This window comes from Sorex fumeus, unplaced genomic scaffold (genome assembly GCF_029834395.1).
Source record: "Sorex fumeus unplaced genomic scaffold, SorFum_2.1 ptg000264l, whole genome shotgun sequence".
NCBI classification, from domain to species: Eukaryota; Metazoa; Chordata; class Mammalia; order Eulipotyphla; family Soricidae; genus Sorex; species Sorex fumeus.
This window is the reverse complement of record NW_026606321.1, coordinates 4,972,919-4,983,892: the sequence shown is the minus strand read 5'-3', so window position 1 is coordinate 4,983,892 and position 10,974 is coordinate 4,972,919. Positions and strand designations below refer to the sequence as shown.

Below are 10,974 nucleotides of genomic sequence, written 5' to 3'. Positions count from 1 at the left end.
GCCGCTACCCGGAAGCGGAAGTGGGCCGTACCACCGCCCCGGAGCCGGAGGGGGAGGGGAGGGATGCTCGGGGTCGCTGGCTCCCTCGTGGGGACCCCCTGCCCGGAACTGCCCCTTGCGTCGCCTCCAGAAATCAGACTGAACCCCCCTCCCTCCGCTCGGCCGGCAGGGGGTCCAGCGGCCCGCCGGGGGGGCGGGTCTGGAATCTTCCCCACCCCCGCGCTTCCGGCGCGGTTGGGCGTTTCCGGAGGCGACGGCGGGTTCCAGAAGCTCCGGCCGGCGCTAAACGCGGCCCCGCCGCGCCACAGCGGTCGCGCGGGCGGGCAGTGCGCAGGCGCGGGAGGTCGCGGCGTCTCGCGAGAGGCAGGCGGGCGGCGGCGGGCCGGGTCCGAGCGGCAGCAGCATGGCGTCCGTGGGCACCCTCGCCTTCGACGAGTATGGGCGCCCCTTCCTCATCATCAAGGACCAGGACCGCAAGTCCCGGCTCATGGGGCTGGAGGCGCTCAAGGTGCCGCGCGGGGCCGGCCGGGCGGGCGGCCACGTGCTCCGGGCGGGCGGGGCGGGGTCGGGCCCGAGGGGGACACCGGCGGGGCGGGTGGGGGGGTGGTCGGGCCCTGGGGTCGCCGGCGGAGGTTGGGGGGGGTCGGGCCCGAGGGGGACACCGGCGGGGCGGGGGGGGGTGTCGGGCCCTGGGGTCGCCGGCTGGGCGGCTTGGGGGGGGGTCGGGCCGAAGGGGGCGCCCTGCGGGGACACCGGGCGGGCGGGCCCCGGGACGACCCCAGGGGGTCGCCGGGGTGGGCTGTGTGGGGGGCCGGCCCAAGGGGGACAGCAGGCGGCGGGGCCAGAACAGCCTCTCCCGAACCGGGTGGGATCTCTTGACCGTGGCCGGGGGACCCGGGGAAAACCACTAAAGCCCCCCTCCCCCACCCCCACCCCCCACGGGTCCCAACAGGCAGGGCCGGGCCGGGGTCGTGTTGCTTGCAGCGTGGCAGGGGGCAGCGGAGGAGCCCGGGACATTGCGTGTGCGCCGCTGCTGGCCCCTGTCCCGGCACCCACTTCGGGGACCAGGGTTCTGGTCCTGGCCCTGGGCGTGGCCCCTTGGGGTCCGCCCTTGGCACACCCGCTCTGCTGCCTTCTCGGCGTGGGTGCCCCCCCCCCCCCAGCTCCTGACCGCACGGCCACAGCAGCCGCTGGAAGAGTGGCATAAGCTGGCATTGACCGCCCACCACTGCCGGCCCCTCCCTGGGCACGTTGTTCCAGGTGGCGCCCCCTGGCACCCAGAAATTCTTCGGCAGAGCTGGCAGTGAGGCCGCAGAGAGCACAGCACGGGAGGCTAGCGCGGGCCTCACTGCTGACCCCGTGGTCCGGGACTTGGGGCCAGGAGGAGGCCTGAGTGAGATCCACTGGGCGGGCACTTGGTGCCAAAGTTACTCTCTATGCAGGGTGTCTGGCATCCCTGGCCCCTGGCACTCGCGCATCAGAAGCACCCCTGGGTAGCACCTGCCCGTTACTGGCCCTCCAGAATAACCCTGGGCTGACACCCTGCTCGGGGCTCCTGTGGAGTGTGGACTGGCCTTGGCTCCTGGCATGGGCGTGCGTCTGAGCTGCCTCTGTGCATGGCAGAGACCTCCCTGGAGGGGTGCTGTGTGGGCAGTGAAGGAGCCCAGAAGCCCTGGGGGCTGAGGCACGGGCTAGGGGTGTGAGAGGCTCATAGGGAGTGGGGCCTGCCGCGTGGAGGACCAGCCTGAGGGATGCAGCCAGGGGCCGTGGGGGCTTTAGGAGGGATGGAGAGCGGAGGACAGGCCCTGCCAGGTGTGGAGGCGGGCTGGGTGTTCTGCTCCCTGCAGTCACTGGGCAGAGCATCAGGTGTGGTATTGGGGTGCTGTGGGCCCTGGAAGTGGCTCTGTGAGTGTTCTGAGCGTGGGGGTGCCGGGATGAGAGCTCTGAACCCCTCGTGAATGGGAACTGCCCTCCCTGGCCGGAGAGCTAGTGCGGCGCAGGGGGGCCCTTCCCAGCACACGCCAGTCTGGGTCCCCGAGCACTGCTGGGGATGGGCCCAAAACCAAAAAGAACTGCCCGCCCAGCCATGGGCCCTGAGCGTTTGGCACACCTTGGTTGACACCGCTTGTCGCCCCTAGGGAATTGCCGCTTCCAGGGACGGGGAGGTCTGTCGGCGAGAGGGTTTCAGGGCTGGCTGGCAGCTTTAGTGACTCTGTCGTCTGCTTCTCTTTCAGTCCCACATAATGGCAGCCAAGGCGGTCGCGAACACCATGCGGACCTCACTCGGCCCCAACGGTGAGCGTCTCGTTCTGTGTTTATAATGGAGTCTGAATCACACAAATCGTCAGTACAGCTTCTCTGAGGACGGTCGGGGGAGGGGGTTTCCTCTTCCCCACATAGGACCCCAACGCTCCGGGGATTCTGCCTCCTGTGCTGTGCAAGTCTAGGTCCACTTTTCTGCTACTTAGCATTTTACTCTTTCAAATCACAGTTTTCGCTTGGACTTAATGAACATTTAGTGATGCTCCATAATTTTTTCTTCCATTTTTACAGTTTACACCATTTGAGGTTGCTTCCATCGTCTTGCTTTGTTAGCTGGTGTCAAAATGTCTTCACACAGACGGTCTCTGTGTTCAGCTCTTTTATTTATCATAAAGTTTCATAGCACGGTTCTGGGCTAAGAAGTTCTGGCTTTGGCTCTGGTTAGTTGGTAGTGGTCGCCACTGTTTTGGAAGAGCCCATCCTGAATATCGCCCTGTGTCTAGGACTTGATAAAATGATGGTGGACAAGGACGGTGACGTGACCGTGACCAATGACGGGGCCACCATCCTGAGCATGATGGACGTTGATCATCAGATCGCCAAGCTCATGGTCGAGCTGTCCAAGTCCCAAGATGATGAGATTGGAGACGGGACCACGGGAGTTGTCGGTAAGCAGAGGCTGAAGGTCGCCAGACACCTCAAAACTGGGGAACGAAGGAGGGGTCGGGTCAGCACCTGTTGTAGGAGAAAGAAGCTGAGAGGACTCAGCGCCCGCGGGAGCCAGAGCAGTCACCTAGTGGTCAAGTGTCGGCCATGCGGGGGCTGGCCTGAAATGCATCCCCGAGCACCACCAGGTATGGCCCAAAAACTGCATCCCGTGTAAAATATAAACTAGGAGGGTGTGCAGAGATCACTCCTGGCTGGATTCGGGGCTGGGCCAGTTCGTCACGTCACCGTGGAAGGGGGCAGACACCCATCCTGTCTCTAGCCCTGCGAGCAGAAGGCTGTTGGGGACAGACGTGGGTGTGGTTGGGTGTAGCAGGTCCCCTCGCAGGCTTTGGTGTCTGGGCGGGCATGTCTGCACCGAGGGGCTGCACGTTGGGGTTCTTGACTGATTCCCAGACTGGCTGTGCGCAGGTACAGAAAACAAGTGGCGTGGGGGCTGGAGTGATGGCTCCGTGGGTAGGGTGTTTGCCTTGCCCGCGGCCAACCCAGGTTCGATTCCCAGCATCCCATATGGTTTCCTGAGCACCACCAGGGTAATTCCTGAGTGCAGAGTCAGGAGTGACCCCTGTGCATCACCGGGTGTGACCCAGAAAGCCAAAGAAAGCAAGCGGCGTGATGTGTCCTTCTAAGGACACTACTAAGTTAGTGTTCGTGGCACTTTTCCTCCATGTTTACTAACACTTTGAAATATTTTCCAAGTGGGGGAAGATTAATAAAAAGTCTGGTGCTCCCTTTCCTGCAGATGTGACTTGAGTTCTTTTGTTCAAGATTTTCTCAGGCAGGCGCCAGGCCCTGGGTGTCCAGCTGCCTGTGGAGCAGGAGGGGTCTGTGAGGGTCCCGGGGGCGTGTCTGTTCCAGGCGAACACTCGACCTTGGGTTTGGCTGAGCCTTGCCCGCCTCCCTGAGAGTCCCCGCCCTGTCGCCCTGTCTCTGCAGTGTTGGCGGGGGCGCTGCTGGAGGAGGCTGAGCAGCTGCTGGACCGCGGCATCCACCCCATCCGCATCGCCGACGGTTACGAGCAGGCCGCCCGCATCGCCATCGAGCACCTGGACCAGATCAGCGACAGCGTGGTGGTGAACGTGAAGGACACGGAGCCCCTGATCCAGACAGCCAAGACCACGCTCGGCTCCAAAGTGTACGCGCACAGCCTGCGGCGGGGAGGGCAGCTGCCCTTCTGGGTGGACCTTTGTGTGGGGAGCAGACCGGAAGTTGGCCTGCACGGGGTATCTTCAGGTCCGAATGAAGCCTCTTGGTTGCCCAGCGTGCCCCCAGCCAGTGGGCGCACTTTGAGCAGCCAGAGCAGAAGCTGAACACCTGACATGGGGTGGAGCAACAGAAGGGAGAAGGCACTTGCCTTATATGTGGCCAGCCAGGGTTCGATCCTTGGCATCCCCTTTGGTCCGGGTGTGACTCTTGAGTGCAGAGCAGAACTAACCCCTGAGCATCACCAGGTATAAATGCACAGGGGTTACTCGTTACTCCTGGCTCTGCACTCGGGAATTACTCCTGGCGGTGCTCCGGGGACCAAATGGGATGCTGGGAAACAAACCCGGGCCGGCCGCGCGCAAGGAAAACACCCACTGTGCTATCGCTCCAGCCCCTACGTTCTGCTTTATAAGTTATTTCCGTGTGGAACGTTTTAGCTTAGATTTTGTGGTGGGTTTTAACAAGAAAATGCATGTGTCTAAAGCAAGGAAGATGCATTTGAAGGAGTGTGTGTCCCCTCTGCCCTGTCAGAGGGAACCTGGGGCCCTGGCCCTGGTTAGAGTCCCTGGGCCAGAGCCCCTGGAGGGCCACCTCTGACCCTCACGATGCCCAGGTTCTCCCAACGGCACAAACTTGGGAATCACTCCTCTGTACCAGACAAACACCCAGGAGCGTTCGGCCTTCACTGTAGAGAGAAGGCTCACGTGGGTAGAAGCCGTGACTCCCTCAGAGCCCTCAGTTTCCTGTGGAGCCACCTAGAGTTGCATGGGAGTGAACGGTGTGTCCAGGGGTCCCCTCATCCCCTCCCCGGGGCCAGGCCTCTTGGTTTCTTTCCCTTCTGGTGCATGCCCAGTTGGGTGAGGCTGGCGTTGCCGGGCTGCAGGGCGGGACCCTGTCTGGACTGGTGCTGTAATGACGGTGTGGTTCAAGTGCCATGTGCATGGGGGGGTCCCGAGGCTCAGTCTGGAGGCAGAGATGGGGCTGTCCTCCCTGGCTGAACTGCGTGGTTCCGATGGTCACCGTGCGCGGGCGACCCACTTCTGTCTTGCCAGGGTCAACAGCTGCCACCGGCAGATGGCAGAGATCGCCGTGAATGCTGTCCTCACCGTGGCGGACATGCAGCGGCGAGACGTCGACTTTGAGCTCATCAAGGTGGAGGGCAAGGTTGGAGGGCGGCTGGAGGACACCAAGCTGATCAAGGGCGTGATCGTGGACAAGGACTTCAGCCACCCGCAGATGCCCAAGGTAAGCCCGGGCTGTCCCCGCAGCGGCTGCTCGGCGGCCGGAGCCCCGGCTCAGCTGTGGTTCCCCCTAGAAAGTGGAGAACGCCAAGATCGCCATCCTCACCTGCCCCTTCGAGCCGCCCAAGCCCAAGACCAAGCACAAGCTGGACGTGACATCCGTGGAGGACTACAAGGCCCTGCAGAAGTACGAGAAGGACAAGTTCCAGGAGATGATTCAGCAGGTGGGTGCCAGCGCAGGGCCGTGCAGAGGGCAGGACACGGGCTTCCTAGGTGCGGAGCGTCCCTCCTTGGCTTGAACTGCACTCGGACCATATGGGGTGCCAGGGATTGAACCCAGGGCCAAGTGTGTCCAAGACAAATGCACTACCCACTGTACTGTCTGATCTCTGGATTCCTAATCTTTTAAGCAGGTTGTTTGGTGTTGGGGGGGGGGGGTTACACCTGGCGATGCTCAGGAGTCACTTCTGGCTCTGCACTCAGGAATTACTCCTTGGGAACCATATGGGATGCTGGGAATCGAACCCGGGTCGGCCGTGTGCAAGGCAGACGCCCTCCCTGCTCCCTCCCTGCTGTGCTATCGCTCCAGCCCTCGGATTCCTAAGCTTTTAAGCAGGTTTTTTTGCAAGGGTCACTCCTGGCTCTGCATTCAGGAATTACTCCTGGTGGTGCTTGGGGGTTCCAATCTGGCTCTGCCCCATGGAAGGCAAACGTCCTCTCTGCTGTCGTATTACTTGGCTCTTTAGCCATCTTTAAAGTGAGGGCGTCTGTCCGCATAGCTGAAGATTTCAAGGCCTTGTGGTTGGGCTGGAGCAATAACACAGCGGTAGGGCGTTTTCCTTGCACGCAGCCAACCCAGGATCGATTCCCAGCATCCCATGTGGTCCCCTGAGTGCAGAGCCAGGAGTAATCCCTGAGCATCGCCGGGTGTGACCCAAAATCAAGGCCTTGTGGTGACCTGAAGCAAGTTTTTTTTTCTGTGTTGCTTGTTGGGGGTTTGAGGGTCCTCCTGAGCTCTGGGGACATACATGCTGGCCAGCAGAGGTCAGGGCGGCCCAGTCCTCAGCAGGCGTTGTAGCGTGGCCACCTCCCGCCATCAGCTCTGCATGCATCGCCCCGGACAGCCACACGCAGTGTGTGCTTCTCGTTAACGTGATGGTGGCATTCTGTCTTCCCAGATTAAAGACACGGGCGCCAACCTGGCCATCTGCCAGTGGGGCTTTGATGACGAAGCGAATCACTTGCTTCTGCAGAACGAGCTGCCCGCCGTCCGCTGGGTGGGAGGCCCCGAGATCGAGGTAGGCCATGTGTGCAGGTGCTGGGGTCCCGCTCGCCTTTGCGGACCACGTGCCGAGCCCAGGGAGGCCTCTACTGCGTAACGTGGGGGGGTGGGGGGGACAGGCTGCGGTATTCGGCTGAGTGATGGTGGGCCATGCATTTCGGGGGGGCAGCAGTGGCACTTGGAAACGCTCTCCCACATGTCCTCACCTGCTCGTGGCCACTAGGCAAAGGCAGGAAGATCCTGTGCCGGCTAGTCGCCCGCCAGACTTCTTGGTCACTGTGTGACTCAGTAGTATACCCTTGGGCCCGGGAAGGGCCAGGTTCAGTCTGCAGAGGGGGAAATGCGGGCGGAGTCTGGGCCAGACCTGCCCGCCCCCTGCTGAGATAGCAGCCTTGCCCCTGGCACCCGGCTCAGATGCTCCAGGCTCCAGGCGAGCGGGTGCAGACAGCCTGTACCCTGGCCTCCTGCCAGGCAGCTGAGCGGGTCTGATCCAGACATCCCGCCTGTCCTCCCTGCCCTCCCGCAGCTGATCGCCATCGCCACCGGGGGGCGCATCGTCCCTCGCTTCTCAGAGCTGACGCCGGAGAAGCTGGGCTTCGCGGGGCTGGTGAAGGAGATCTCTTTTGGGACCACCAAGGACAAGATGCTGGTCATCGAGCGCTGCAAGAACTCCAGGGCCGTGACCATATTCATCAGGGGCGGCAACAAGATGGTGAGGGCACGGCCGCCGTCCCTCCATCCCTCCCTGTCCCGGGCTGGTCCTCCTGGGCGGATGGTTGGTGTTTCCGCCCTGGACGTTTCTCAGCTTTGTTCTGTGGCTCTCCCTGGCGCCTTGCGCTGACAGAGGCACTGGATAAAAATAAGTGCTGGTCTCGTTCGCGCCAGCCGGGATGACCGTGGGTGCAGGGCTGGGTGGTGACCCTGTGTGCTGAGGCAGTGCCCTTTTCTCTCCTCTGCAGATCATCGAGGAGGCCAAGCGGTCCCTCCACGACGCGCTGTGCGTCATCCGGAACCTCATCCGCGACAACCGCGTGGTGTACGGCGGGGGCGCCGCCGAGATCTCCTGCGCCCTGGCGGTCAGCCAGGCGGCCGATAAGGTGGGTCAGGGGGCCGTGCCTCTCATCATGGGGGCTGCTGCTCAGCGCTGCCTGCAAGCCCCACCTCGCCCTGTCCCCACAGTGCCCCACGCTGGAGCAGTACGCCATGCGTGCCTTCGCCGACGCTCTGGAGGTTATCCCAATGGCTCTCTCGGAGAACAGTGGCATGAACCCCATCCAGACCATGACTGAGGTCCGCGCGCGGCAGGTGAAGGAGATGAACCCCGCCCTGGGCATCGACTGTCTGCACAAGGGCACCAACGGTGAGGTTCACAGGGCCCAGCGCAAGGAGAACGTAAACTCTACTTTGGTGCCGGGGTCCTCGGTTCTGGCATGTGGGGTCACCTTAGACCAGTGCTTCTCGGCCCGTGCCAGAAAGCCACTGAATTAGGCTTTAGCTTCCAGCATGGTAAGAGTGTGGGCGCATGCAGACAGCTGCTGGGTCTGAGCAGCCTGTTCCGTCTTCTCACTCGGTGCTGGTCAGAGCCGGGTCCTATGGGCACAGCACGTCATGGCGGGGTGGCGTGAACCCCATGCCCCGCAGCCTGCTGTGTGGGCCGGCCGCTGAACAGGCAGCGCAGCTTTGGCTGTTGAAGTACCGTGTGGGTCTGCCTGGAAGTGACGCCTCCCCCTTCCCGAGCGTGCCCGGGGTTTCACCCGCAGCCCTGGCGGCGGACACATCCTCTGTTTAAAGCACGGCACCTGATCGGCTCTGAGTCAGCATCGGCGGTTCTTTCTGACCCTCGCACACTTCGGGACGCGCAGGGTCCAGTGTGCTAGAAGCCCCAGCATCAGAGAGTGTGGCCGGCCTGTCCCCGTGCACCGAGCCTTGTCAGGCCTGCAAGCTGGGCTCAGGTTCCAGAACGCTCCCGCAAGTCGGCCCCCCATGCTCTCACCTACGCCTGCTCTCACGCAAAACCCACTTTGTCTTTTCCAGATATGAAGCAGCAGCATGTCATAGAAACCTTGATTGGCAAAAAGCAGCAGATCTCCCTCGCCACGCAGATGGTCCGGATGATCCTGAAGATCGACGACATCCGTAAGCCTGGCGAGTCTGAAGAGTGACGCAGGGTCTTGAGTCCGCGGTAGTTGTAGGGGCTGCCGCTGTGACTGAATAGAGGGGCGTGTCGTGGTGCGGCTGTCCTGGTGATCACGTCCCTGGCTGTCCCCTGGCTGTCTGCGGGGGGTCGTGCCTCCCACTTGCTATTGTATTTGTTACAGTCAAGGGCGCTCTAGAGGCCCTTGGTCTTCTCCTTGGGTTTAAATAAATAGGTAACAATTAAATGCTTCGTTGAAGGAGTGACTTCACTTTTTAAGTAGCTGTGGGAACCGTTACCTTTAGCGGAGTTTGTTCTGGAGATGTATTTGATCAGAGTCTGGGCTTGGTTCTACAGAAGGTGAGTTTAATAAGGGGGCCGGCAGATGGCTGTGCGGGGCACGCAGACGCGGCCCCTGAAACTGGCTCTAAACACTGCACCTTCACTTCATGTCTGCAGCACAGAAGGACGAGGCGCTTTCCATGCATCGACCCTCTGGGGAGGGGGCACTTCTTAACCAGGACCCCCAGATATCCCATAGGGGCCCCGGGTGGGGGCTGCACTAATGGGGAGGGGTCACGGTACAAGATTCGGGCCCCCAGGAGGTGTGCACTGTGAGCTGGGAGCCAAGGTGAGAGAGTCATGACCCCCCAGGGACACAGCCGGACTCAGGGCTGCAGTGCTGCCCGCAGACCGAGGGGGAAGCCAGGGGTGGGTGCCAGGGCCAGCTAGAGGCAGACGCGGGCAGAGCCTGAGCTCAAATCAGAGCCACACTTGAACACTGTCGGAACCACATTTAGGGCAGTGTTGGAGCCAGGCGGTGAGCAGGGTGCATTGGGAGGAGCAGCCAGCATCCCCCCCGCCCCAGGCCTGTGCCCAGCACTGGCCCTCGATGTCCCTTTGTCACACGGTTCTTCTGTTCTCTGACTGTGAGCTTGGGATCCATGTGCTCGGCATTGGACTACCCGGAATCAAGCCCAGGTCCTCGCATGCAGGGCAAGTGCCCTGCTGAGCTCGGCCTCGGCCTGTCCACTGAGGTGTGGGGCAGACCAGCGCCTGGCGGTCAGCACGGAGCGAGACCTGGCTGGTTGTGGGTCCTGGGGTTTCCTCAAACCTTTCATGTCAAGTCAACATGGGAAGGTTCATCTCAGGGCCAGCAGGGGGAGCGGCCTGGGTCGCAGACCCACCAAGTTCCTAGGGTCTGAGAACAGCCGTTATTTTCTTCTTTTCCTTTGGTTTATATTTCGTGCCCTGCAGTGCTCAGGGCTGAGTCCAGGCCCTGTAGAAGAATCACTGCTAGAAGGGCTGGAGGGGCCATATGGGGTGCCAGGGATAGAACCCGGGTTGGCTGCATGCAAGGCTAATAGAATCGTGCTGAACAATTGCTCTGGCCCTAAAGTTCTGGAACTTTGGGTCCCAGGAAGCCTGTTTGAGACTTGGGGTCAGACTGGCCCTCACTAGCCCTGATGTCCTTCCAGCCAGTCAGGTTGGGAATGACCCCGCCGCCCTGTTGCTCTCACCTTGCTCCTTCCCTTTTCAGAAGGGCCCTTGGCTCTGGGGCCAGCTCGGGCAGCGCTGCTCTGAGACTCCGAAGGTCCTTCTTGCCCGCCTCCTTCAGAGGGTTTCCCCATGCGGCCTCCAGACAGACCGGAAAAGGCCACTCACTGGCAAAAGACAGCACCCCCAGCACCTACACAAACTCGTGGGGACTGCCAAGCAGAGCCGCCACCGGGCTCAGGCTGAGGAAGGCCCGTCTGGAAGGAGAAAGCCCAGTCCTTTGAGAACAGGTGCAGGGCTGTGAGTGCGATCTGCCCGGGGTGCAGTGCGGTGTTGGAAGGCCGCCGCTCCCGCCAGATAGCACAGGGGGCTTTGCTCCGGCTCGGGGCTGATCGGGCTTGGCTGCACCGGGTGCTTGCATGGACACACTCAGCGTGGCAGGAAGGCCACGGGGATTCCACTGCCAGCCCTGAGAGTCCCCAGGCTCTTGGGCCCGAGTCCTAACACAGCCAGGAAAGCGCTTGCCTTGCAAGCTGCCGACCCGGGTTCAACCCTCAGCACCCCATATGGCCCTGTGAACCCCCAGGTGTGATTTTTGAGTGCAGAGCCTTGAGTCAGCCTTGAGC

General features: G+C 62.0%; 1 protein-coding gene across 1 annotated transcript; it reads left to right on the top strand.

Annotated features, from left to right (window-relative positions):
• Window positions 1-363: 363 nt before the first annotated feature.
• On the top strand, window positions 364-9,082 carry CCT5 (chaperonin containing TCP1 subunit 5). Its single transcript, XM_056109054.1, has 11 exons — window positions 364-508; window positions 2,235-2,295; window positions 2,766-2,930; window positions 3,925-4,123; window positions 5,247-5,439; window positions 5,510-5,659; window positions 6,614-6,733; window positions 7,244-7,429; window positions 7,677-7,814; window positions 7,897-8,077; window positions 8,752-9,082. Exons 1-11 carry the CDS (start codon window positions 404-406, stop codon window positions 8,877-8,879), a joined length of 1,626 nt encoding a protein of 541 aa, XP_055965029.1. The 5' UTR covers window positions 364-403; the 3' UTR covers window positions 8,880-9,082.
• Window positions 9,083-10,974: the final 1,892 nt, after the last annotated feature.

What these genes read in the sequence shown, in the direction of transcription:
- CCT5 (XM_056109054.1), top strand. Translation starts at nt 404, where the DNA reads ATGGCGTCCGTGGGCACCCTCGCCTTCGACGAGTATGGGCGCCCCTTC. An exon ending in GACCTCACTCGGCCCCAACG is followed by an intron (nt 2,296 to 2,765) that starts GTGAGCGTCTCG and finishes CCCTGTGTCTAG; the next exon opens with GACTTGATAAAATGATGGTG. An exon ending in TCCAGGAGATGATTCAGCAG is followed by an intron (nt 5,660 to 6,613) that starts GTGGGTGCCAGC and finishes CTGTCTTCCCAG; the next exon opens with ATTAAAGACACGGGCGCCAA.